The 26,010-nt window shown below is 34.5% G+C and overlaps 3 protein-coding genes and 1 long non-coding RNA gene across 9 annotated transcripts in view; 3 read left to right on the plus strand and 1 right to left on the minus strand.

The window, feature by feature from the left end:
- The window catches only part of LOC144566107 (jacalin-related lectin 33-like), a 70,605-nt gene extending 65,088 nt beyond the window's left edge, over positions 1–5,517 (plus strand). Inside the window, exons 1-3 of one of the 3 annotated variants that reach the window (XR_013515126.1) lie at positions 3,297–3,402; positions 3,858–4,067; positions 4,683–5,517. The gene's annotated coding sequence lies outside the window, so the exon portion shown is untranslated. Of the gene's footprint in view, positions 1–3,296; positions 3,403–3,857; positions 4,068–4,682 lie in introns of those variants that run through there. The other 2 variants (XR_013515127.1, XR_013515132.1) reach the window with 2 other exon arrangements.
- Positions 3,135–26,010, plus strand: part of LOC144566105 (PYK10-binding protein 1-like) — an 85,180-nt gene continuing 62,304 nt past the window's right edge. The window contains exons 1-5 of one of the 4 annotated variants that reach the window (XM_078315990.1): positions 22,098–22,391; positions 22,862–22,907; positions 23,028–23,083; positions 23,597–23,687; positions 24,518–24,611. In XM_078315990.1, the coding sequence (XP_078172116.1) occupies positions 22,871–22,907; positions 23,028–23,083; positions 23,597–23,687; positions 24,518–24,611 (278 nt within the window). In that variant the 5' untranslated portion in view covers positions 22,098–22,391; positions 22,862–22,870. Of the gene's footprint in view, positions 3,336–22,097; positions 22,392–22,861; positions 23,084–23,596; positions 23,688–24,517; positions 24,612–26,010 lie in introns of those variants that run through there. The other 3 variants (XM_078315986.1, XM_078315991.1, XM_078315989.1) reach the window with 3 other exon arrangements.
- LOC144565977 (uncharacterized) lies at positions 6,883–8,526 on the plus strand. Its single transcript, XR_013515092.1, has 5 exons — positions 6,883–7,137; positions 7,694–7,935; positions 8,021–8,102; positions 8,191–8,289; positions 8,465–8,526. It is a non-coding gene; the product is annotated as an uncharacterized LOC144565977 (long non-coding RNA).
- On the minus strand, positions 19,087–21,849 carry LOC144566488 (65-kDa microtubule-associated protein 7-like). The gene is made up of 3 exons (XM_078316518.1): positions 21,065–21,849; positions 20,422–20,577; positions 19,087–20,260 (listed from the first exon to the last, which is right to left on the minus strand). The coding sequence occupies exons 1-3, from the start codon at positions 21,206–21,208 to the stop codon at positions 20,219–20,221; spliced, it is 342 nt and encodes a 113-aa protein (XP_078172644.1). The 5' UTR covers positions 21,209–21,849; the 3' UTR covers positions 19,087–20,218.

Genomic DNA, 26,010 nt, shown 5'->3' on the forward strand with positions numbered 1-26,010 from the left:
AATTCATATTGCCAATTGCAAGAGCTTAAATAAAGGCAAATCCACACTTTTTCAAGGACCTTGCCTGATGCTGCCAAGGTAACAGATATGTATTACAATCTTACGATTTGACTTTGACGATTATATATATTTAAGCAACTATAATTTTTATTTTTGAGGGAAAAGAAGGTCAAGCTGTTATGTTAATTAATTTAAATTTAAGTTGAACTTTTTGAAAAAAAAAAGTAAATAGTTTCTCCGCAGATAGCATAATACAAATTTAGAAATTAGAAGATTCACATAATGATTTCTTGAAAGGTTGGAATAATAGTGGGCCCAGTTCTAGCTCAAATAATAGAGGTGTACCCACAACATAGCAATCCAATTATAGCTTTCAGTCTTTGTTAACGGGCCTGCTGGAAAATATTCTAGCATATATTGGACCACATTAAAAGAAGCAAAATTCAAAAATAGAATTAATGTGTCTATTATTTTTCAGTAAAACAATAAATCAAGTTTTTCAACTATAAATATTTACAATCCCATTAGCATATGAACATACGACCTCTCATATAGTGAACATTATCTTAACTTCTAAACCAAAATCTGGTTGTTATTTATGTTCGTAATTTATGTTCAGTGGAGTGCTTCTCTTCCCTTCCGTGAATGAAAGAATAAATGACACAGGAGAGATATAAAGAGGAGAAGAGATCGAATTAGAATAAATGATAGAGAGAGAGAGAGAGAGAGAGAGAGAGAGAGAGAAGCACTCCATGGAATATAGAGAATGTTGAAAATATAAACTTAATTATGTTTTTAAAGTTAGGATCCCGTTGAATTCTGCAGTGGACAGATTTTAAGGCAGTTTAAATGAGGAATTGAAGGGGTAATTCTAGATCATTCTGAGCAAATGAAGAGTCTATCTCGTGTGTCTTGGAGTCTAGTTTCTGATGGTTCAAGTCTCAAATTGTTTGGAGTTCCCTACAATAAGTTATGTCAGTTTTATTAAAAAAAGTGTCGGAAAGAGAATAAAATATGGCTATTGAAAAAAATGTCGGTTTAGTAAAAAATTGAGGAGAAAAATATAGCATGTTTAAAAAAAAAATATTGTTTAAAAAAAAAAGATTGTTTGAGGAGAAAAATATAGCATGTTTAAAAAAAAAGATTGTTTAGAGAGTGCTGATATTAAAAAAAGCGAGAAGGAGAAAAAAAAAAAGACTTGTCAATGGTTGGTGATATATATCAAGCGGCGAATGTGATTAAAGTGTGGTGAAGTTTCTGCCAATGGTCTTTGTTTGAAGAATCGGTGAGTGAAGCCGACGTGAGCAATGATTCACGAGAGAGCCTGAGCAATGAATGCCAGGATAAGAGAACTAGCGACACAATGAGGTGATTGCTGGAAGTGTTCGAAGACCATGAGAAGATGTGGTGTAAAACCACATGAGACGCGGTGTGGGTGTGAAACTCACATATACATGACCTGAAGAGTCAGGCAATTGGATGGCAGAGGAGATGAAACCACAACTGATTTTGCGAGCAAGCAAGGAGCGAAGACGCATGCTAGCTCAATGAATCGAGAAGAAGCTGTCAAAGGATGGCACTGTGATTCGTTGTGAACAATTAAGAAGTTTTGATGATGATACGAAGACAAGACAACAAGAATGATAAGTGACAAGTATCAAGGAACAGCCGAGATCGAGAAAAGATACCGCAAGTATTGTCGAGTGGGATGACGAGCATCGTGGAAGTTGAAAGCAAGCGTCAAAGAAAAAGAAGAACAAGATGAAGCATCAATGAAGATGACTTCAAGTGGAGGAGGCAGCGTTAGTGGAACGCTCCAGAAGAAAGAGGTGGCAGCGTTAGAGGAACGCGCCGTATGGATCCCATATGTGATGGGAAAGATAGATGCTAATGCTTTCTGAAGACTTGCAGATGTGAAGTACATAATTTAATCGATTATGAAGAATTAGAAAATGAGCAGCACCTCACAAAAGATGCGAATAGAGAAAAGTAAAGAGAATGATAAGGAGCAGACTCGGAGGAAAGAAGAGAAAGAGAGACAACGAGATGATAGAGAAAGAGAGAAGAGGTTATGGGAAGCCGACCGGGATGAAGAAAAAAGGCAAAGGCGTGTGCAGGAGTGGCAAGAGCTTAAGCGTATAGAGCAGCAAGAGAGAGATAAGTCGAGTACTAAAGAGGAATCGGCAGTTGTTGGTAAAAATTGGACCTTAGAAGGCGAATCTGATGAAGGGGAGGATAGAGAGAAAACTGAAATGGAGATCGATGCAGTAAATGGAGAGAGTGTTCCAAATGGAGAATTGAAGAGCAAGAAAGAAATAATTAAGTTTAAGGGGGAATGTTGAAAATATAAACTTAATTATGTTTTTAAAGTTAGGATCCCGTTGAATTCTGCAGTGGACAGATTTTAAGGCAGTTTAAATGAGGAATTGAAGGGGTAATTCTAGATCATTCTGAGCAAATGAAGAGTCTATCTCGTGTGTCTTGGAGTCTAGTTTCTGATGGTTTAAGTCTCAAGTTATTTGGAGTTCCCTACAATAAGTTATGTCAGTTTTAGTAACAAAGGGTCAGAATTTACTGCACTGCACGTTTTTCTGTTTTTTAGTTGTTTTGAATTCTGTTTTTGTTTTAATTATTGCACGAATTTTAAGAGTCATGTATAAGGCTATAAATAGAGTTGTATCTCAGTTGCAAAGTAAGAGAAGAACATTTTTTTAAGAGTTAATAGAAAGAAATTGTGTTCTTGTTTTCTCTTCCCTCCATCGAAATATATATATATATCAAATACTAACAGAGAAGAGATCGAATGATAATAAATGAGAGAGAGAGAGAAAAGCACTCCGAACTCGCATCGTCTGCATTAACTCAAAAGGGAATCTTTTCAGTTAATGAATATGGGCAATTTGATTGTAAACAGAGCCCATCCGGTCTATACCTATAACATAGGGGGTCTTTAATATTTGTGCAGATCTAATTCACACAAATCTTAAAGTTGATCGGACGATCCTGATGTATTAACTCAAAAGATTCCTTTTTGAGTTAATGCAGAGGGTACGAATTCAAGCTATCCAAGGAAGAGACTTTTCTCTTCTCTCTCTCTCTCTCTATCATTTATTCTCTTTTATTTTGAAAGCTTGTCAGCATCTGACAAGTGGCTCTATTATTTATTCTCATTCAATCTCTTCTCCTCTTTATATCTCTCCCGTATCATTTATTCTTCCACTCACGGAAAGGAAGAAAAACACTCCACCGATTTGTGTTAAAGTCTTGGTATGAGAGAAAAAGAGGAAAAAACCCCAATGGTCACAGCTTCTGAAGCTTTTTCTGGCTTTCTAAGGGTAAGTTATCGCAGATTTTGTTGCTCGTTTTACAAAAAAGGGACACCATTTGGGAGCAACTTGGAAGGTTTGATTTCATTACATTCCCAGCTTGATCTTTTCCATTTTTGCTAGGAGATCAACGCAAATATATATGCCATTAATTGTGTAATTAAGAGTTCCGGCAGAATCAAAGAGTCACCTAATCACCACCCTTAATTAATCAGTTCCTTAAAGCTGATAAGTATATATACAAGTGTGCTTACCTGAACAATCAAGCTTAACAGATAACGTGTGAATGAATGTAACACTGGTACATATTGATCATCTTTTTGGAATTCATTAGTTTTGTTCTACAATTGTATGAATAACTTTAATTGGCAATATGTAATTTAGGAAAAGGATATATCCCGATTTTATGACTAATCACTAACCTTTTGTCCTTAACATAGTATTGCACACCCACTTACAATTTAGCAAGTACACCTTTTTTTATTATCACGAATTAACTAATAATTAGAAACATTTTGCATGAAAATATAGAAAAATGAATTACACATAAAGCTCGGTCCTTGTGGAAAAACTGACGGTTCAAGCTGGGACGATGGTTGTCATCAAAGAATAGAGAGTATCTTTGTTACTTACTCGGGCGATTGTATCCATTCAATCCAAACAATTTATAAAGATTTCAATAACGAAATTTTTAGAGCACCGCTACGTGGACCGTTTGCGTACAGCTACATTTTTGATGCGGTAACTATTAATTTTATATATTTTTGTCTAATATCTAATGTTCGTTTAACTTTTATTTTTATCTACTTAAGTTCCTTTTTTTTTTTTTTTTTATTGTTATTGGGGGGTTGGGGGGGGGGGGGGGGGGGGGGGGGGGGGGGGGGGGGGGGTCTGTTTTTTTGGGGGGATATTGTACATAAAATATCTGACACTATGTCTCACTACTTCCTGTTAGGTTTTGCAATTTGCAGCCCTTGAGGCAAATTGCTCTATTAACTCTGACGAAAAAAATAAAGAAAATAATACTTATCTTTTTTGTTGAGGAAATCCTTCAATCTTATCATAAATGTAAATTTGGCGTATTAATTTGCACCGAATTTAAAGGTCTGACATGTATATAGCAACATTTTGTTTGGTGCCAGTAGATTCCAATAAAAAAATTATATACACTTTTTTTCTTATATATATTTAAGGTCAATTACAAGTATACAACCCCAATCATTTAAATTAACATATGATCTATCGATTCAACTAACCTAAAATATTATTTAAAATCAATCGATGTTATTTTCTCTGGTGCATGAACCATGCCAGTAGTCTCTTTAATGTATAATTGTTTTTTTTTTTTTTTTGCAGGTTCATCCTCCACCCGAAACTCCGATTACTCGAATAGATGGATACTTCGACATATATGGCATTACATGTCTGGAATTCAGCACAAACAATGGCAAGATGTGTTCTTTCGGCACAAAAAAAGGTTCTCCCTTCATCTACAGGAATCCGAGAGGGTTTACCGGCTTCCACGGACGCCATGACGGTTATCGTCTCAATGCTCTAGGAGTATATGTCAATACCTCTGCCACAAGATATTAGAATCCATAGACTTCAAATGGAAATTTTTTTCTCCATTTTTCTTTTCAATTTGGCACTGCTAGTATAAATATAGTCATAATCCATCAGTAATATAATCTGCCATAATACAAACAACACTGTCTGTTACACTCAGCGAAGATAACATAGACCATGCACTGTTTACGGACACCTTAATTTATAATGACCGACTCTTAGATGAGGTAATTGTCAACTTAAACAGTAATTTTTTTTTTTGAGTAAAGATTGGAGGTCAAGCCACCCAACTATTTTACACTACTACAGAAATGGTCATTGTACACTGCACATTCTACACGGATTTGATAATTTTACCTAAAAACCGTGGAGAAATTCTAATTTTTTGGAAGCCCGAAATATGTGTGGGATCTCTACACGGATGTTTATTAAAGAATCAGTGTAGAAAGCCGTGAGAGAGCTACACGGACGTTTATTAGGAAATGTACACAGGTTATTATTTAAATAACAATGTAGAAAGCCTTGAGAGAGCTACACGGATATTTAATTAAAGAACCGTGAAGAAATGTCGGCATTGTACACGAATGTTTGTTTAAATAACAGTGTAGAAAGTTTGTGAGAGCTACACGGCCGTTTCATAAAAGAGCCGTGTAGAAAGGTGCAAATTATACACGGTTTTTTGTGTAATTAATAGTGTGGAAAGCTTTTAGAGAGCTACACGGACATTTAATAAAGAGCCGTGTAGAAATGTTGTTTTAGGGTTTTTGTTATATAAAAAGGCCGGCCTTCGCGCCGTTTTGATCATTTCAGAGAGCCGGATGAAGAGGTGGTTGAAGGACCATCAGAGGCGGATGAAGAGGTGGATGAAGGGTCAGAGCCAGACGAGGAGTTGAATGAACAGTCGAACGAGATCGTCCGACCCTTCATCCACCTCTTCCTCCGGTTCTGAATCCTTCATATATCCACCTCTTCCTTTTTTTTTAACTATTTATTCAACTCTTTCTTTATTAAAACATGTATCTTCATATTACCCTCTGTAAACCCTACTGGCACCAAAAGGAAAGAACCCTACTGGATAATTTCAGAGCCGGATGAAGAGTCGAATTTCAGAGTCGGATGAAGAGGTGGACGAAGGACCTTCAAAAAAAATGAAGAGGTGGATGAAGGACCTTCAGAGTCGAATGAAGAGCCGGATGAAGAGGTCATTTGTCTCTTCATTCGACTCTTCATCCGGCTCTGAATGTCCTTCGTCATCCACCTGTTCGATCCCTTTTTTATGGTCCTTCATCCATCTTTTTATTCAACTTTTTCTTTATTAAAACATGTATTGATCAATTTATACTCTCCCTCTCGCAGTTAACAATTGGGTAGAGATTTAGGTTTATCAATTATTTCGGATCGCAAATCTATAAAGATGAGTTACTGTTTTTGGAGCTGATCATATATATGAAGATGAGCGGTCCGATATAATTGATAACCTACATCTCGAATTCCCATGCGAATTACTTCATTTCCCCAATTAATTGGTCTAATTTGTGCACTAAATTATTTTTGGAGGATAATTTCAGAGCCGGATGAAGAGTCGGATGAAGGACCAAAGCCGGATGGGGAGTCGATGAAGAGTCGGACGAGATCGTCGGACACTTCATCCGACTCTCCATCCGATTCTAAGGGTCCTTCATATATCCACCTCTTCCAGTCCTTAATAGAAATTTTTAGTTTATATGAATTTAACTTTTGTAATTAATGCTCAATATGAATTTGTATAATTTTTGTATAAATTAGTGTACATGAATTTTTTGTTCAAATTGCTATATATGTTTTGGAATTCTGGATTTTAAATGTCTTCCTCTGTTTTGAAAATTGTTTGTTTTGCTATCTGAAAAATATAAAAAAAAACAAATACAATGCTACACGGACGTTTAATAAAGAGCCGTGTAGAAAAGTAGAATAAAATAAAGGTTTTTTCTTTTAATTAAAAGTGTTAAAAAACAATTCTACCCGGCTGTTTATATAAAAGTCCGTGTAGCTCTCTCGACTTTCTACACGAATTTATAGCTAAATGTCCATGTAGAAAGGTTTAGGGTTACAAAAAGCCTTCTTCCAACGCCGTTTTGATCAATTAATACTCCCTCTCTCTCTCTCTCTCTGTATTGAATGTTGGTCTGATTTCTGCACACAAGGATTGAGACCGGAGTTGAGATCTTTGAAGTTAATTTGCATTTCTCCTCTCTATCTTGCTAGGGTTAGTCTTCCTCTTTTCTTTCTCTAATTTTCTGGTACTTATTATTGCTTAATTATTTAGGTCAATTATTTATTAATGCATGCATGCTTGATTTGTTTAGATAATGTAAATAATTAGTGTATTGTAGTCCAATAACCGATCTATTGATGCTTTTAGGTCCATGCCCGTTCAAAATTAATCCAATAGGGATTAATTATTGGATTAATTTTGGATAGTCCCCCATTTGGGACTGCTCTTTGAATATTGTGTCTCATTTAGGATGTGAACACATATTAGCGGGATTTAATTAGTGTTTGAGAAAAGTTCGACAGCATTTCTCCTTATTGCTCCTACGAGTATGTGGTTTTTACGCATACTTGGGGAGTTAAGGGGAAATGCTGCCGAATTGTTCTCAAATACTAATTAAATCCTGTTAATGTGTTCACATATGAGGCATAATATTCAAGAAGTGGGTTAGGATTGTAAACCGGCCCCTTTGTAAGCCAAGAATTTGTAACAATATATGTTGATCGACCACTATGATTAATTGGAATCATTCTTTTAATTTAATTTACAGATGGATCGAAGTTGGATGTACGAATTGCGATGTGATAGTGCAGAATATTTGGCTCGCGTTGATGAGTTCATAAAATGTGCCAAGAGTTATAGAGTGAAGACAAAGGATAACGACATCTTGTGTCCTTGTAGAGATTGTAGCAATTTTAAAAGATTTGGGGACTCGGAAGAAATTAGAGCTCATTTGATTTGTCGGGGATTTCAGAAAAGATATACATGTTGATTTATGCATGGTTTAATTAAGTAAGTTATCTAAATATCACTTGGTTTGATTTTTTTTATATAACAAATTGTGGAATTGCTAATTACAGTCACTCAATTTTGTAAGGGCTTTTCTGCAATATGTTAAAGAGGATGGAGTGCAAAGCATGGGCAAGCAAAGAAATAAAATGCATGGGAAGTGGTTGGAGGTGAGCACACTATAATTTTATAATTTCATATTTTTTTGTTCAAAAATTTATTGTTATTCTGACATAGGCTGCTGAATGTAAATTTCAGTGCCCGCAACAGATTGACGGTTGGGAATGCGGTTATTACACGATGATTTATATCTTTTACTTTGTTGAGCTCATACAATTCCAATGGCCAGCATATCCGGTATGTAATTTCATATGTTTGCCTTGACTTGTCCATACAATTAATATTGATTTCCTCTAAACTTGTTTTATTAGTTGCATTGTTATAATTGCAATAATTTATTTCTACAAAGCAAAACAGAGATGTAGTTGCTAGATTGTATTTTTGTAACTTGCATGTTTTGAATATTTTGTAGTATTCATCAGAGTCAAAGAGTTACTCCATGGAGCAGTTAGATCAGTGTAGATGTACGTGGGCAGAGTGGTTTATAAAACAATTTTGTAAACCAGAATACGGATTTGTATGATTTGTATAAATTTTAGTGTACATGAATTTTGTATTAATTTTTGATATAATTTGGAAAACGGGAATTTCCAAAATTTAGGGGTTTTGGTATATTCTTATTTTGGAAATTCTCTGTTCTGGAATTGATCTGATTTTAAATGGCTAGCAAAATTGGAGGCTAGCCAAAAAAAAAAAATATATAAAAAAATAGTTCAATTATACACGGACATTTAGCTAAATATCCGTGTAGAAAGGGTTTTCAGCATTAAAAAATATTAATAAATAAAAATAATAAGAGAGCTAAACGGACATTTACTAAATATCCTTGTAGAGAGGTATTTCACCATTAAAAAAAAATAAAAAATAAAATAAGAGAGCTACACGGATATTTAATTAAATATCCGTGTAGAAAGGTTTTTCAACATTAAAAAATATTAAAAAAATAAGAGAGCTACACGGATATTTAATTAAATATCCGTATAGAAAGGTTTTTCAACATTAAAAAAATATTAAGAAAATAAGAGAGCTACACGGAAATGTAGCTAAAATCCGTGTAGAAAGGTTTTTCAACAGTAAAAAAATATTAAAACAAATTAATACATAAAAAAAGAGCTACAGGGACATTTAGCTACATATCCGTGTAGAAAGGTATTTCAACACTAAAAAAATATTAAAAATAAGAGAGCTCCACGGAAATGTAGCTAAAAGTCCGTGTAGAAAGGTTTTTCAACATGAAAAAAATATTAAAAAAAATTAATACATAAAAAAAATAAGAGAGCTACACGGACATTTAGCTAAATATCCGTGTAGAAAAAGTAATCGTACACGGCTTTTTATGTAAAATCCGTGTAGCTCGGTTATGGAGAGCGCCACTGTCAAGGATTTGTAAACGGCTGTTTATGTAATAATCCATGTAGCTATCAGTAATTGTACACGGGTAAATATCCGTGTGTATATATATAAGGATTTCTACACCGTGGCATCCCACGCGGCTGGAAATCCGTGTAGCTCGCTTGTTTATGTCCGTGTATAATCATTTATTTTGTAGTAGTGTTAATACCTTTGTAATACAACAAATGATATCTCCCATCTGGGTTTCGAACCCATGACATCTCATATAGAGATCATGTGCCTTTGCCACTAGACCAAAGGCAAGTTCTTTCTCAAAAAAGAAAAGAAAAAGGCAAGTTCTCAACTTAAACAGTAATTAGATGACATTAGCTGGTTCTAATCAGATACAATGCAGTGGTTAATTTCAAATCAATAGCATGCATACTGTTTTTGAGGATAATTATTGTTCTTGAAAAGAACCTATCAAATAATAATATGACTTGAGATAAAAGTATGGAACCATTTACCTTAACTAATTTGTCATGAATTTCCAGTTACCTGTCATCTATTGGTACTGACATTAATTATATATGTTAACTGTTTTTTTTGTTTGATGTGTATATTTGTTCTGTCTGTGCTTCTGTTGTGGCATCAAGCATGTAACTTAGAATCGTAGATTATGGAAAATGTAATTAATTTACAAACAAGTTTGTGATCATATATGCTCAACCCAGTTATCAATTTCATGAACAGAATGTCGTTAGGATTCTGTTTACATTTGGAAAATTGAACAAATTGGAAGTGAATGTTGTTTTTTTTTTCCTCAGAAAAGCAACGATCCATTTAACATTGCATATAAACTAAGAAAGCCCTCCTAATTTCAAGTTCATTCTTTATCTCAACCCCCTCCACAGTTAGAACCGTGACAGTGTTTCTAGTTGCTCTAGCCGTAGCAAATGAGTGAAAGAATCTAGTGGTGTAGTCTCCATTTTTAAGCCAATTCCATTTTGCCCTTTGCTTCCACTTAGTTTCCGAGTCGATCGCAAGGTCATAGGCCCGTTGTCTGACCTTTTGTCTAAATCGGATTTCCCTCGAATCAAGATTTCTGTTTTCCTCAATACAATCAAAGAAGAGAATTACATTCTTACAATACTATTAACTGCTCCTCCATCTTAGCAAATCTGTCCCTGTGCCACCTTCCCATAACTACCTGCAGACTAGCTGTTTTGTGGTTGAAGGAAGCATGAGTGTCGGCTAAAGTAGGTTCCTGCCCCCATAATTTGTTCACCACCTGATGCATCTCGGAGTGTCTAAGCCAAAAAAGCTCCATCTTTGGCTGTCTCTTGGTGTGCAATCGATGTTTGCAAGATAGCACCAGTGGAACGTGGTCCAATATCATCATCTCTTGAGCATGCAGTGTGATAATCGGAAAGATTGCATTCCACTCAGGTGAAATGAAACATCTATCAAGCCTTGAAAAGACCGGTTTGGGTCTCTTGCTACACCAAGTATAAGAGCGGTTCTTGAGAGGTACATCTATCAGCTGAAGGCCACTTATTAACTCATTGAAAAGGTCCATGAGGTTATTTGCTCGAGTTCCCCCAGACCTATCAACCATCCATCGGACCAAGGTTCTGAAACTCGGAATCGGAATCGGAATCGGATTTTTGACCGCCGAGTCAGAATCGGATCGGTAACTCGGGTTTTTTTGGCAGAACCCTTGTTTTGTAGCCAAAAAATAGGAAAAAATTGATAAAAATAATTTGCAAAAAAACTATGTTAATTAAGTGTTATATTCCAAAATTTTAAAACATGGTTTAATTATTAAGTTGATTATTTCGTCTAATTAATTTTTTTATTAGATTAATGAACAATTAGATTTATCTGAGTAACATAAAATGAATCTAAAATTTAGAAATATAAACGAATCAAATTCGTACATTAAAAATTGGAGGTTAAAAACATAAGATAAAATATAGCACCATAAATAAAGTGTAAATATTCGGTAAATCTAAAATTCGTTACAATCGTGAAACTAAGAAAGGAAATAAATCAAATCATGTAAATAAATAAATAATTGAATTCTAACTAAGAGTAATTAAATTAGGAATTATAAATTGATTTGGTAATTATATGTGTATATATATATATACTACTTTAAATTTAATTAGTTGGATCTAAAAATCAAATTATAAACACGTAATAATACTCGTACGACATTATAAATTGTTACGAATCTTCGATTCGAAATTTGGACGAAAACAGATTTTTAATAAATTAAATGAATACATATTAAGTTCTGGATTGCTTGGACCATTGGATTTAATCCCAACATGAATCTTGAACTCATCCTACACTTTGATTTTTGAATTGATGAAAGGAAGGGATTTAAACCCATTTGAATAAAAATTTCGGGTCCGGCACCGAATTCTCATCCTCTGAGATATCTCATATTTTGCGTGACTTGATGAAAAATCAAAACTGTTCAAATAAGTTCTGCACAAATCTCAAAGCTCAAATAATACTGGCCCCCTGCGCTATCCTTCTCTTTTTCCCTTCTCTCCCGTTCGCGCAAGAAACAGGAAGCGACTCCATGAAACTTCTCTCCAGCGATCTCAGCGATCTCCTCAGCGATCTCCATGAAACTTCTCCTCAGCCGGTCTTCAGCCTTCTCCTCCAGGGACTCATCTCCTCCTACGGCAGAGCACAATCCAGGTTAGTTGGAAATCGGAATTTTTTGAAATGAAATCGGCTCAAATCGGCTCAAATCGGCTCAACTCGGCTTGAATCGGTGTAACTCGGCCGGAAAATCGGAAAATCGGCCGATTCCGGCACTGTTCATCCGAGTTTTTCCGAAAAACTCGCACGGGTGCGAGAATCGGGTAAAACTCGGCTCGGACGCCGCCGATTCCGAGTCGACTCGGCCGAGTCAACTCGGAATCGGCCGATTTTCGGAACCATGCATCGGACTAATTAAGTTGAAGTCCCCCAGTAAAATCCATTTGGTGTTAACAAGAACTTGGCTCTTGATTTTCTTGCTTGACCGATTCAATTCAATGCTCTGCTTATCTGACATGCACACACTGCTAGATTGTTGTGAATCTTGTACCTATTCCATAAACAAACCCTAACAGATGTTGCCATATTTTGTAATTGAGCTTAAAAACTGGGAAGGTAAACTGTATATGCCTCACTGTACTTGAGCAGCATAAATTTCATTTTTGTATATTGTTTCACCCGTATGTCACCTGTATTGCATTCCTTTTGTGTTGCATTTTGTCTTATGTCACTTAGCTGCTTGAGTAACAGTCTAATTTGATGCTGGTTTTCTGCACTTAACCTGGTATTAGTAGCGGACTTAATGTAACCTTTAATCTCTCCTAATGGAAATGTTAAATCTTTGGTTGCCAGTTCTTGGCATTTTTAAAATAGAAGCTCTTTTTCTGGCAATTAACATCTCAGGTTTTCAACAATTGGTTATATAACTTCTTATACTTTTGCATTATCCTAATTATAAGCTGTCTGTGGCAGGAGACAAATTTATTAGCATAATCCTAACTTAGATATGCTTTCAATTGTTAGTGAATTTATTAGACAAATTTAGTGGAGGTATTGCTGGCCTGCTCTGAGTAATTTCATAAAAGATTTGTGACTGAATTTTCCTAGTATTTTTAGGTCTCATTGATGTGATAATTTCTTAATCTCAATTAACAGGAGACAACCATAACCCATTCTGTTTCTTTTTTCTTTTTCTTTTTTTTTTTGTATAAAGTCATATTGGAACTTGAATTCAAGCTCCTTTCATGGGATTCAAATCTGCTCCTCATCCTTTGCATTTCACACTAATTGCAGGTTATGGTACTATGCATAGCGCGGATTGGTCCATACTCTGGGGTATTGATTGATGGTCGGAAGAAATACTATTTGTATCAGAAGTAGGGTTAATATTGTCCTTTTGTTGAGTTTGTATAGAAAGCCCCTTTGTGTTGTGTAATTTTCTTTTTCGGAGTGGAAGCTATGGATGCAAATACTTGTGAAATAGCAATGTCATTTATCTTTAATTTTAACAGGTTTACTCATGAGAGCGATTTTTTTTCCATATCTTCAAAATGCAATGGGTACTATATTTTTGGCTTATGTTTTCTTCTTACCCCCTCTGTATGGTTGTCAATGTTTTCTGCTTTTTTACTTATTTTTTTCTGAGTTTCTATGTAATTAACATATGCACAATTGGTTTTGGCTGGTTTGTATCTTGGGTTGCTATGTATTTTCATTGTAAATACACTCAAGGTATTAGTAGCTGAGAAGTTGTGCACAAGTTCAAGGTTTTTTGGTCCACACAGGCGATACTGGTTCTGGTAGGTGCAATTACCTCGTGACACTCATGACTTATTACTATATCATATGTGCAATTTCAAGCATGGGTGTGGATACCGGTATGTTTACATGGCACTTCTCTATATTGGGGCTCTTCATTGCTGCAACATCTGGGGCATTTTTAAATCTGCTTTTATATAGCAAGTTTGAAACTTCATGCGAGGAATTAGTGCTATCCAAGAATAGCATGGAGTGCTTTTGGATCATCAAGAATAGCATGGAGTGCTAATGGAGTTGGTTCATTATTGTACGTTTGGATCGCTCTAATAATAGAGCTATTCCTGGAGTTAGTGTTGTTCCTGTTAACCCATCTAAACAATGGAATAGCACTAATCTCAGATTAACACTATCCTTGCTATTCCCAGGGTTGCAGGTTTTGTGGTATTTTTCATTACAATCTGTAAAAAAAAATATAAGTTTCAGAATATGTAAATAAATGATGGAAAACAAATGAATAGACGTTACACAAGGAAAAAAAAATGTAAGATAAATTTGTGGTGCTATTCTTATTATGTCTTATGGTACTTTTCATTACAACCTGTAAAATATTCATATTATAGGCGTTATTGAATCGATGTTACACAATGGAAAAAAATAGGAAAAAAAAGCAACTTGCACAAATACGGTATTGAGAAGCATGCTATTGAATCAAGCCTCGATAAATCCAAAATACTACCAAACCAAAATATTATCCAACAATAGTAAGACATAATTATCATGTAAACATTTTTCTGCGAAAATGACACTTAAATGAACAGAAAAAAAAAATAAAGTGTAGTGTATAGTGTATAGCGAGAGCTTCCCAATAAGATACCCATTCCCTGTTGGGTAATATGCCAAAAAAAAAAGAGCAAATGATTCCTAACTGTCATTAATTCCTACTGCCATCTGTCTTTCTTCTTCAGGTCCCATTGAATCAAGAACCATACTGCCACTACTCTCATTGAATCAAAAAAAGAATATGCAAAAGAAAATTTAGTGAAAACCAGCATAATATGCAAATTACTTCCTATTGCCATCTTTTTTTTTTCAGGTCCTTTCCTTTCTATTCATACCCCCAACTAATTAAACTGCAAAGCAGATGATTACATCTTCTCTTCACATCAGAATGCAATATGACCGAAAAAAGAGAAATTAACAAATCCTTCTATTCACTATGACCGCGGGATAACACTTCAGTTATATCACCTTTGAAACTTTATTACCTCTATTGGATTAAATGGTTTCTTAATGTAAATTATCTGGGTTTCACAATTAGATATACCAAGCTGCCAAGTCATGATCAGTACATTGCATTTGCATTGGATTAGTACTGTTGAAAAAGAGGACAGTACCAGTATTGGTGCAGCATCAACTTACTGGAATACAGATGCATGTCTTCATGCCATCATACTAGAGATCATGGGACAGGAAAATATATAGAGTCAAGCTAAGTATGTCAACTAACTCCTTAATATTATTGAATAAGAAATTTGCAAAACTGGTAAATATAAAGGAACTTGTATATTTACCAGGGGCCCCTCATCTTCCTTAAGGGCTTTTTCGATGAAGACTTTGCTAAGGGGGTAACACTCTTAACCCATTCTCTTCAATGATTACCTTCAATGCTTGCAGAAACTCCTCCTATATATCTGAAAGGTTTACATGAGCGGAGTGACTTAAAGGAAAAAAAGGAACAAACAATAATGAAGACTTTAGCTATTCTGTGAACTTCTGATATTTACAGTATGAGTCACCACCCTGCATTAATGAAGAGGGAAAGTAGATGAGCGCATCAATAATTAAGCAGAATACAAAAAGGAACAGACAGAAAAATAGGATTTTAAAGTCAATATTGAACTATTACAATAAGCCACAAAATTGTACTTTAATGATAGGATAAGCTTATTGCCTATTGGAAATATGATAATGACAAGAACACGCACAAATGGTGCCATCTTTGTTCCGACTTTGAGCCCATAGCGGGTACATGTAGATTGAGGAATAATCTGAGAAAAGGCAAATTAAGAAATAATGGACCAAGGAATACTCGCAGATATCCACCATACAGCTTACTGCTTGATGCTACTGCTTACTGGAATGAAGGAATAGCTAGATCCAATTAACACAATTTCTCAAGATATTTCTAATTTTCTCAAGTGACAATTCCCAAATAAAAATTAGGTTGTAATATTGTGCTAAGGATACGTACTGAGATCATTAAAATTATGCGCTGAGGATGAATAAGTGACTACATAAATTGAGTGATTCGACCAGGTTTCGGACCAACTGGTACTGCACTAATTAATTGAGTGATTCGACCAGAAAGAAATGCATATATGTGCCCCAAGTTCAGAGAGTTTCAGGTGATCCTCAGCATAATCAGCAAAGAAAGCATCCTCATCCTGAAAAAAATTCAACAAATTATGTAACAAAATCACACAAATTGCTACAAGGATTGAGAAATTATAAGTGTATATACAAAAAAAACATACAACAACATATTTCTCAATAAGAGGGTGGAAAACAGGGTCTTCAAGAAGGGCTTTGTCAGAAGGCAACTGGAGGAGACCTTCCTTCTCTCCACTCAGGAGTTCCCTGCATCAATCAACATACTTCATTAAAATCTTATTCACATTTCACTGTTATTTTTTTTTTTCAGAATATGAATAAACAAATTCACAGGACAAATTTGGTGATACATACTTGAAGTATGAGTTATCAAAGATAAGGGGGTTGGGGGTCCATGCTTCTGAGTAATTTTTCTAGTCATAATCATGTCATGATTCTGAGTAATTTTTCAAGTCAATTGGCCACCAGAATTATTTTCCCCACAAAACAATCACTCAGTAGGTATGAATGTCTATATCTAGGCTAGAAGGCAAGGGTTGTAGTACTGATTACTGAAGATAAAAAAAAAAAAAAAACAAAGAAAGCAACTGCACGTAATATAGGATAATTTAACCATTAATATAGTATAATTAAACTAAGGTTATTTTTTACATCAGGAAGCAATGCGGGGCCCTCAAAGTGAGCGTCAATGTACTTGATCAAATCCAAACTCTCTCCCTTTACTTCATTGTTGTGCTCAAGTGAAGGTAACTATTAATAATAATTCAATAAATATATTACAAAATTTCAATGGTCCACAAGAAAAGTATAAATTTTATGCAAAAAAAAGGAGAAAGATAGATTGATCCACAGTTCTACTGCTGCCAGATGGGATCAGAAGAAGGATAGAATGATTGCTGCCAGTAATCAATATGTAAAAAGAGTCTTAATCAACAGTTATATATTGCTGCCAGATGGGATCAGAAGAAGGATAGAATGATCCACAGTTCAATTTTCATCATAGCCAAGCTACTCAAGTTTTCAGGTTGCTGGGGCAAGAAAAGAAACAGTGTAAATGTCAAAATGAATTAAAATAAAACGCTGCAACTTGAATGGGTCTCAGGTTAGAAACATTGCAGAGCTACTAAGAAGAGTTTGGGGTCAGTTGTCCCTACTCTTTTTTAACGGTTGTATGAATAATATAGCTTTTATAAATTTTGTTAAGTAAATTTACTATATTTCTCCATAATTGACAACATTGGATGCAAATTGCTCTTCTGGTCAGAAATTACAGATTGTAAGAGGGCATTAGCTTCATGCTTTTTTTGTTTCTTTTTAAAAATAATTAGGGTCAAGCCCCTTGATTATAATTTATTGTGAAATTAAAGTTCAAAAGTTACAACCCGTCAATTCTCAATGAAAATTGAGAAGCCGGAAAATGAAACATGAAAAGCATAGATGCGGAAATAGACTACAGTGACAATTTTTGAATGTTTGTCTCAATAATCGAAGACCACAGAAATCCAAGTACAGATCAAAAACTAGAAATGAGGATCCATGTGCATATTTCACACTAATTAGAACACGCAATTACTAGAAAGGACTTTACAACTGAACAATTCAGACCAAAAACACAGTAATTACCTGAGAGAGACGGGAAAAGGGGCGAGCGTAGGGTAGTGGTCGAGCAATCTAGGATTTATGCGATCTAGAGTTGTCGCTCGAGAAGTTGGTGCCCCTAGATTATGCGATCTAGAGTTGTCGCTCGAGAAGTTGGTGCCCGTAGAAATCAAAGAGCACTGCATATATTTCTCCACAACAAATTTTGATGAAATTTTATTTTCATTTACCTGTTCCATCAAGTTGACGGAATATTAATTATAAAATCGAAGAGTAACGAACACTTCTCGTTGGATCGAATCTCAGACACAACCAAACTTCATTACTATTATGTTGGTTAGCTATAATATTTTCTCTTGATCATTTAAAAATAAATTTAAAATCATTTTATTGCAGATTGACCGTTTATCGCTCGTGTGAAAATAAACGGTCCACAAATATATACACATATTGATTGAGCTAATAATGATGAAATTATATAAAATTATCAATTATAAGTGTGCTTTTGTCATAAAAAATACAAAAAAGTTTGAAAATTTTTTTTTTCCAAATTATTTGCTGCCTAATTTTATTTTCTATCACTTTCATAATATTTTTCAAATATAATAAAATTATTGTACATGTGTAAATCATTAAAATTTCTTAGATAAAATTCAATCTAAATAAATACATTTTTTGGATATATGTTTCGATGATAAAATTCAACAAATTTAATATCTAGATAAAATTCAATCTAAATAAATATATTTCTTAGATAAAATTCAATCTAAACAAACTGTTTCGTTATCTATTTCGGCTTATTCATAATACCATGTATTTCACGTCATCAGTTTCTGGATGAAACCATATTGTTTCGGCCAGTTTTGGCCATATGTAATTAGTCTGACCTTTAAATTTTAATTTCTATTCCATTTAATTGCTATTTTTTCTTCTAAATTTTTTTAGTAACAGAATAAACTATTTAATCTTTGTAGTTGTTGAATTATCGGTCTTCTAGAATTTTTTTTAAGAAACAGCTGAGGCAAAATCAATGCGTTCGAGTATATATTTATCTTACTAGTACCATGTCTGTGCGTTGCAATGGATACATATTATAATATAAACTTTTAGCTTGTTATAATAAAAAAATAAAAAAAAATTATAATATAAACTTTTAGCTTGTTAATTACTAATTAAATATAGATCAATTGTTAAGAAAAAATTTGACAATTATGCATCTCTACAAATATTGACAATTATTATCTTAACATACTTGCCTGATGCACTTGTTAAGAAAAAAATTGAATAAGTAAACATGAAAGGAACAGTTAGATTTTGGATTTCATACATTGATAGATTTATCTGTAAAGTTGTGCTCGAAAAAAATGTTAATGATCTCACTGTATTAACAAGGCATTTTTTTCTATTTGGATATTTAATATTTATTTTGAAGGATTTCCTGAAGTACATACAGAGATCTCATAGGACAAAAAAAAAAATAGACAAAAAGAGAAAAATATCATTATTTCCAATCTCTATTGTTACAAGGATAGCATCCTAATACAAAGAAAAAGAAAAGAAGAATGTCAAGGATTTTTACATTATTCACATTCTACCATTTGAAGGCAAATAGATTATAAAATCAGTGAACTGTACATGAAGTCTTGATATAAAAAAGAGAAAAGGAGAGTATCTATCTCACAGCTGCACATTCTGTGTACCTAATACAACCTAGACACTCTGGTAAAATCTGTCTACAAAGAAGTATTGAAAGTATGCAACTCTAAAACTGAACCCTTTACAAAGAAGTATTCAGAAGATTAATAGACGCCCCCTTTTCTGCCAGCCTTTCCAAAACTGAACCCTTTACCACCTTTTCCTGATGTGCCTTGTACAGTTTATAATACGTTTGCAAAATAAAAGCTCTCAAACAGCTGAGCATTAAACAAAAAGTTTAAAACAAAGAAACATATGAAAACTGATTTAATGATTTAATGTGCCTAAAAATATGACTTCCTTTTGATTGACTAGCTCCAGTCTCATCCAAGCCTTTCTCATCAGCATCCGTCTACCAGTAGACCTTCTCATGCGGTATCTCCCTCCTCCATGTGCCTTGCATCCGTACCAGTACCGGTACCTGTACAGGTACCGATACCAGAAACAGTACTGATCCTGGTACTAGTAGGTGGCTGTGCCGAATTCCCTAAACAGTACCGGTACTTGTACCAGTGGCGTGGTTTGTTGTACGAACACTTGGCATACCTCTTTGCTGTTGTTCTCCATGTAACGATGATGTCATAATACTTCAGTTGCCTTAGTATATCCACTATTAAATCATCCATATTCCTACATGCATCCGTGAAACAGCGGGCACATCATTCCTTCCATAAAACAAAATTCATTAACAGTAGCATGGTTCTTTGTACCTCAGTAAGCTTTCATGTCTTCTCCACATGGTGTCTTCTATTGTTAGTTTTGCCGGTCAATTCTGTTGCAGCCATTGTCTTAGTAAAACTTTGTGTACAACTCTTGCGTGTAGGGGCATTCTTCAAATAGGCGGCGTGCCGTCTCTCTTAGCCACAACTTGCTCCTAGCAGTATCAACCAACCAAGTTACACAACAACAATTATGAAAAAACAAATTCCATCTATATACCTTTTAAGGTATTGTTCCAATTCGAACCAGAACAAACCTGGTGCTGGAATTTTGACATGTGACAACTATGGGAAATAGAAGAAACAACAAATATACATTTTTAAGAGTTTCAAGAGAGAACAAGCGAGAAACAATATCTTCCTCAAGTGAACTAAAAACACTTGCCACTTTCGTAAATTGGGTCTTCTCTTCTTTTTCTGATGCCTCCATCAGGTCCCACAGCTTGACTAGGTTTTCCACAGTTATCCTTAACTTAAAAACAAAATTCGTGCATCAAACTAATTAATAAAAAAAATCAAATTTCTCTGACATCTATAAACCAAGATGGGATATGGTACTTGGCAAAGCACCAAGCCTCTAGTGCTTTAGCTCCAAAACTCGAAATTTGGGATTTGAAACGGGAATCCAAGCCTTCCAATGTGATCTAAATGTCAGACTATGCTTAAACATCTAATGTGAAATCTCCAACTTATAATATCCCGTCATAATAAATAGTAAAATACAAGTATAGAATTCTGTAACAGACTCCTATGGCCACAAATGGTTCCAAATTGGTACAGCACGGACCATAGTTTCTTTATGACATACTTTCCAGATTTCTAGCCTTTATTTTGTTTGCTAGGAGAATTTCCTATTTTAGTGAATATTCATTGCAGTCCACATGTAGACCACTGGTATAAAGTGCCAGTAACACTGACCCAACATAACAATTCTAACATTATTATGGTAATTAAATTACCTTCTGGAGCGTGATCTTCTTCTCTGCTCTCAAAGTTTGTACTGCTAAAGAGAGGCTATCTAGGAACTTGTCACTAATATTTGTCGATTTCTCAGGATTCTGTCCATATAAACCAGGCTGGGCTGCATCCATAATATTCGACATGATGATGAACTTTTTTCAGCCTGGCCGACTGCAAATAAATATGAGGATCAAATTAGGAACAATTGTAGATCAAGATCATTAATGGAAGAGAATAAATGGTTATAAGAATATGAACATTAAGTTTAATTAGGTATCAACCGACTGGACACTGATAAGCGAATGCATGGTTCGGGTATAGTGCAGTACCATTCAGGTAGTGACTGAATGTAAAGTTCTTCCATGTTCTTTCACCAAATTATTTTGTATTAACTGACTGTTTGTGGTTAAAAGAACCGGTTACTTGTAACTGCCAGAAGAATGACGCTACTTGACATACATTGTGCATATTATTTCTGTCCAAAAAAAAAAACAACAAAGATATTATTTTGTAAAAGAAAGGAAAAAAATTGTTCTCCTTTTGTAAGTACTGTAGCCGAGCTTGAAATTCCTCAAGTCTCCTGAAAGAGAGATCATGGTGTTCTCTTTTAACAAACCCGTCAGACTCCCAACTGCTCCCCGTAATTTCAGCTCTTAGTTCTCAATTTCGCAGAGAAGGGAGATTCACGTGAGAGAGGTTGCCATGGGAGATCGAGTGAGAGGATACTATGGGAGATCGCGTGAGAGAGGGGTTTAGGGCTGGCGATGTTTTTTCTGAAATGGAGAGAAGGAGATCTCGTGAGAGAGACGGGGTCGGAGGTGATATTATTCTTTTATCCTTCCGACAACAAATTGGAGAGAAACTATCTAATGGTAAAAAACTATCTGAACCGTTTAATCACAAATGAACGGTCCAAAATAGAACATTTTAACAGAAGCATTTGCCTTATTCTTATTCGATCTCTTCTCCTCTTTATCTCTCTCCTGTATCATTTATTCTTCGTTGGAATGCTCTTTTCTCTCTATCTCTCTATCATTTATTCTTATTCGATCTCTTCTCCTCTTTATATCTCTCCCGTATCATTTATTCTTTCATTCACGAAAAGGAAGAAAAGCACTCCACCACCAATTTGTGTTAGAGTCTTGCATCTGTGCCAGGTGAAATCCATAGATCGTGCACTTGGTACGAGAGAGGGAGAGGAAAAAAACCCAATGGTACATCACAGCTTCTGAAGCTTTTTCTTGGTATCTAAAGATAAGTTATCGCAGATTTTGTTGCTCGTTTTACAAAAAAAGGGACACCAGCCATTTGGGAGCAACTTGGAAGGTTTGATTTCATTACATTCCCAGCTTGATCTTTTCCATTTTTGCTAAGAGATCAACGCAAATATATATGCCATTAATTGTGTAATTAAGAGTTCCGGCAGAATCAAAGAGTCACCTAATTAATCACCACCCTTAATTAATCAGTTGCTTAAAGCTGATAAATATATATACAACTATACAAGTGTGCTTACCTGAACAATCTCAAGCTTAACAGATAACGTGTGAATGAATGAAACACTGGTACGTATTGATCATCTTTTTAGAATTCATTAGTTTTCTTCTACAAATTGTATGAATAACTTTAATTGGGAATATGTAATTTAGGAAAAGGATATATCCCGATTTTATGACTAATCACTAACCTCAAGTCCTTACCATAGTGTTGCACACCCACTTACAATTTAGCAAGTACACCTTTTTTTATTATCAAGAATTAACTAATAATTAGAAACATTTTGCATGAAAATATAGGGAAGAGAAATGCACATACGGCTCGGTCCTTGTGGAGTTAATGAAGGTACATACTGGGACGATGGTTGTCATCAAAGAATAGAGAGTATCTTTGTTAGTTACGATAGCTTATCTATCTGTTCAATCCAAACTGTTTATAAAGATTTCAGTAACAACATTTTTATAGCACCGCATCATGGTCCGCATGGATATGAACAGATGTACTCCTACCAATTTGAAGCGGTAACTATTAATTCTATATATTTGTTTGTTTGTTTTTTTTTTTTTTTTTTTGGGGGGGGGGGGGGATATTGTACATAAAATATCTGACACTATGTCTCACAACTTCCTGTTAGATTTTGCAATTTGCAGCCCTTGAGGCAAATTGCTCTATTAACTCTGAGGAAAAAAATAAAGAAAATAATACTTATCTTTTTTGTTGAGGAAATCCTTCAATCTTATCATAAATGCAAATTTGACGTATTAATTTGCACCGAATTTAAAGGTCTGACATGTATATAGCAACATTTTGTGTGGTGCCAGTAGATTCCAATAAAAAAATTTATATACACTTTTTTTTATATATATATTTATGGTCAATTACAAGTATTCAACCCCAATCATTTAAATTAACATATGATCTATCGATTCAACTAACCTAAAGTATTATTTAAAATCAATCGATGTTATTTTCTCTGGTGCAAGAACCATGCCAGTAGTGTCTCTTTAATGTATAATTGATTATTTTTTTTGCAGGTTCATCTTCCACCCGAAAATCCGATTACTAGAATAGATGGATACTACGACAGCAATGGCGTTATATATCTGGAACTCAGCACAAATTATGGTAAGGTGTGTTCTTTCGGCACAAAAAAAACTGGTTCTATTAGCTTCATCTACAAGGATCCGAGAGAGTTTACCGGTTTTCACGGACGCTCCAACGAGTATCGTCTCAAGACTCTAGGAGTACATGTCAATATCTCTGCCTCAAAATCTTAGAATCCATAGACTTCAAATGGAAATTATTTCTCCATTTTTCTTTTCAATTTGGCACTGCTTGTATAAATATAGTCATAATCCATCAGTAATATAATCTTCCATAATACAAACAACACTGTCTGTCACACTCAGTGAAGATCACATAGACCATGCACTGTTTACGGACACATTAATTTATAATGACCGATTCTTAGATGAGGTAATTGTCAACTTAAACAGTAATTAGATGACATTAGCTGGTTCTGATCTGGTACAATGCAGTGGTTAATTTCAAATCAATACCAAGCATACTGTTTTTGAGGATAATTATTGTTCTTGAAAAGAACCTATCAAATAATAATATGACTTGAGATAAAAGTATGGAACCATTTACCTAAACTAATTTGTCATGAATTTCCAGTTACCTGTCATCTATTGGTACTGACATTAATTATGTTCACTGATTTTTTGTTTGATGTGTGTATTTGTTGTGTCTGTGCTTCTGTTGTCGCATCAAGCATTCCATTAATTTGTAACTTAGAATCGTAGATTACGGAAAATGTAATTAATTTACAAACAAGTTTGTGATCATATACGCTCAAGCCAGTTATCAATTTCATGAACAGAATGTCATCCGGATTCTGTTTACATTTGGAATATTGAACAAATTGGAAGTGAATGTTGTTTTTTTTTCCTCAGAAAAGCAACAATCTGTTAATTCAATTGCCAATTGCAAGAGCTTAAATAAAGGCAAATCCACACTTTTTCAAGGACCTTGCCTGATGCTGCCAAGGTAACAGATATGTATTTCAATCTTACGATTTGACTTTGACAATTATATATTTAAGCAACTATAATTTTTATTTTTGTGGGAAAAGAAGGTCTAGCTGTTATGTTAATTAATTTAAATTTAAGTTGAAATTTTTGAAAAAAAAAAATAGTTTATCCGCAGATATATAGCATAATACAAATTTAGAAATTAGAAGATTCACATAATGATTTCTTGAAAGGTTGGAATAATAGTGGGCCCAGTTCTAGCCCAAATAATAGAGGTGTACCCAGAACATAGCAATCCAATTATGGCATTCAGTCTTTGTTAACGGGCCTAGTGAAAAATATTCTAGCATATATTGGACCACATTAAAAGAAGCAAAATGAAACAATAGAATTAATGTGTCTATTTTTTTCAGTTAAACGTTAAATCAAGTTTTTCAACTATAAATATTTACAATCCAATTAGCATATGAACATACGACCTCTCTTATAGAGAACATTATTTTAACTTCTAAACCAAAATCTTTTCATAATTTATGTTCGGTGGAGTGCTTTTCTTCCTTTCCGTGAGTGAAAGAATAAATGATACAAGAGAGATATAAAGAGGAGAAGAGATCGAATGAGAATAAATGATAGAGAGAGAGAAGAGAAAAGCTTTTCTTCCTTGAAGAGCTTGAATTCGTATCCTCAGCATTAACTCAAAAAGGAATCATTATTCTCATTTTCTCTCTAACAAAAAAAAGCTTTTCTTCCTTGGAGAGCTTGAATTCGTATCCTCTGCATTAACTCAAAAAGGAATCATTATTCTCATTTTCTCTCCAAGGAAGAAAAGCATTTCTCTTCTCTCTCACTCTATCATTTATTCTCATTCGATCTCTTCTCCTCTTTATATCTCTCCCGTATCATTTATTCTTCCACTCACAGAAAGGAAGAAAAGCACTCCACTGATTTGTGTTATAGTCTTGCATCTGCGCCAGGTGAAATCCGTAGATCGTGCACTTGGTACGAGAGAGGGAGAGGAAAAAAACCCAATGGTACGTCACAGCTTCTAAAGCGTTGTCTTGGTATCTAAAGGTAAGTTATCGCAAATTTTGTTGCTCGTTTTACAAAAAGGGGACACCATTTGGGAGCAACTTGGAAGGTTTGATTTCATTACATTCCAGCTTGATCTTTTCCGTTTTTGCTAAGAGATCAACGCAAATATATAAGCCATTAATTGTGTAATTAAGAGTTTGCAAGAATCAAAGAGTCATCTAATTAATCACCACCCTTAATTAATCAGTTGCTTAAAGCTGATAGATATATATACAAGTGTGCTTACCTGAACAATCTCAAGTTTAACAGATAACGTGTGAATGAATGTAACACTGGTACGTATTGATCATCTTTTTGGAATTCATTAGTTTTCTTCTACAATT

This window comes from Carex rostrata, chromosome 15 (assembly GCF_964058835.1).
Source record: "Carex rostrata chromosome 15, lpCarRost1.2, whole genome shotgun sequence".
NCBI classification, from domain to species: Eukaryota; Viridiplantae; Streptophyta; class Magnoliopsida; order Poales; family Cyperaceae; genus Carex; species Carex rostrata.

Excerpts from the sequence above, each read along its gene's own strand:
- LOC144566488 (XM_078316518.1), bottom strand. The coding sequence starts at position 21,208 with ATGTCGAATATTATGGATGCAGCCCAGCCTGGTTTATATGGACAGAAT. Across the intron at positions 20,578-21,064 it reads AGAAGATCACGCTCCAGAAG|TTAAGGATAACTGTGGAAAA; the intron begins GTAATTTAATTA and ends TTTGTTTTTAAG. Across the intron at positions 20,261-20,421 it reads CTCTTGAAACTCTTAAAAAT|GAGCAAGTTGTGGCTAAGAG; the intron begins GTATATTTGTTG and ends TGATACTGCTAG.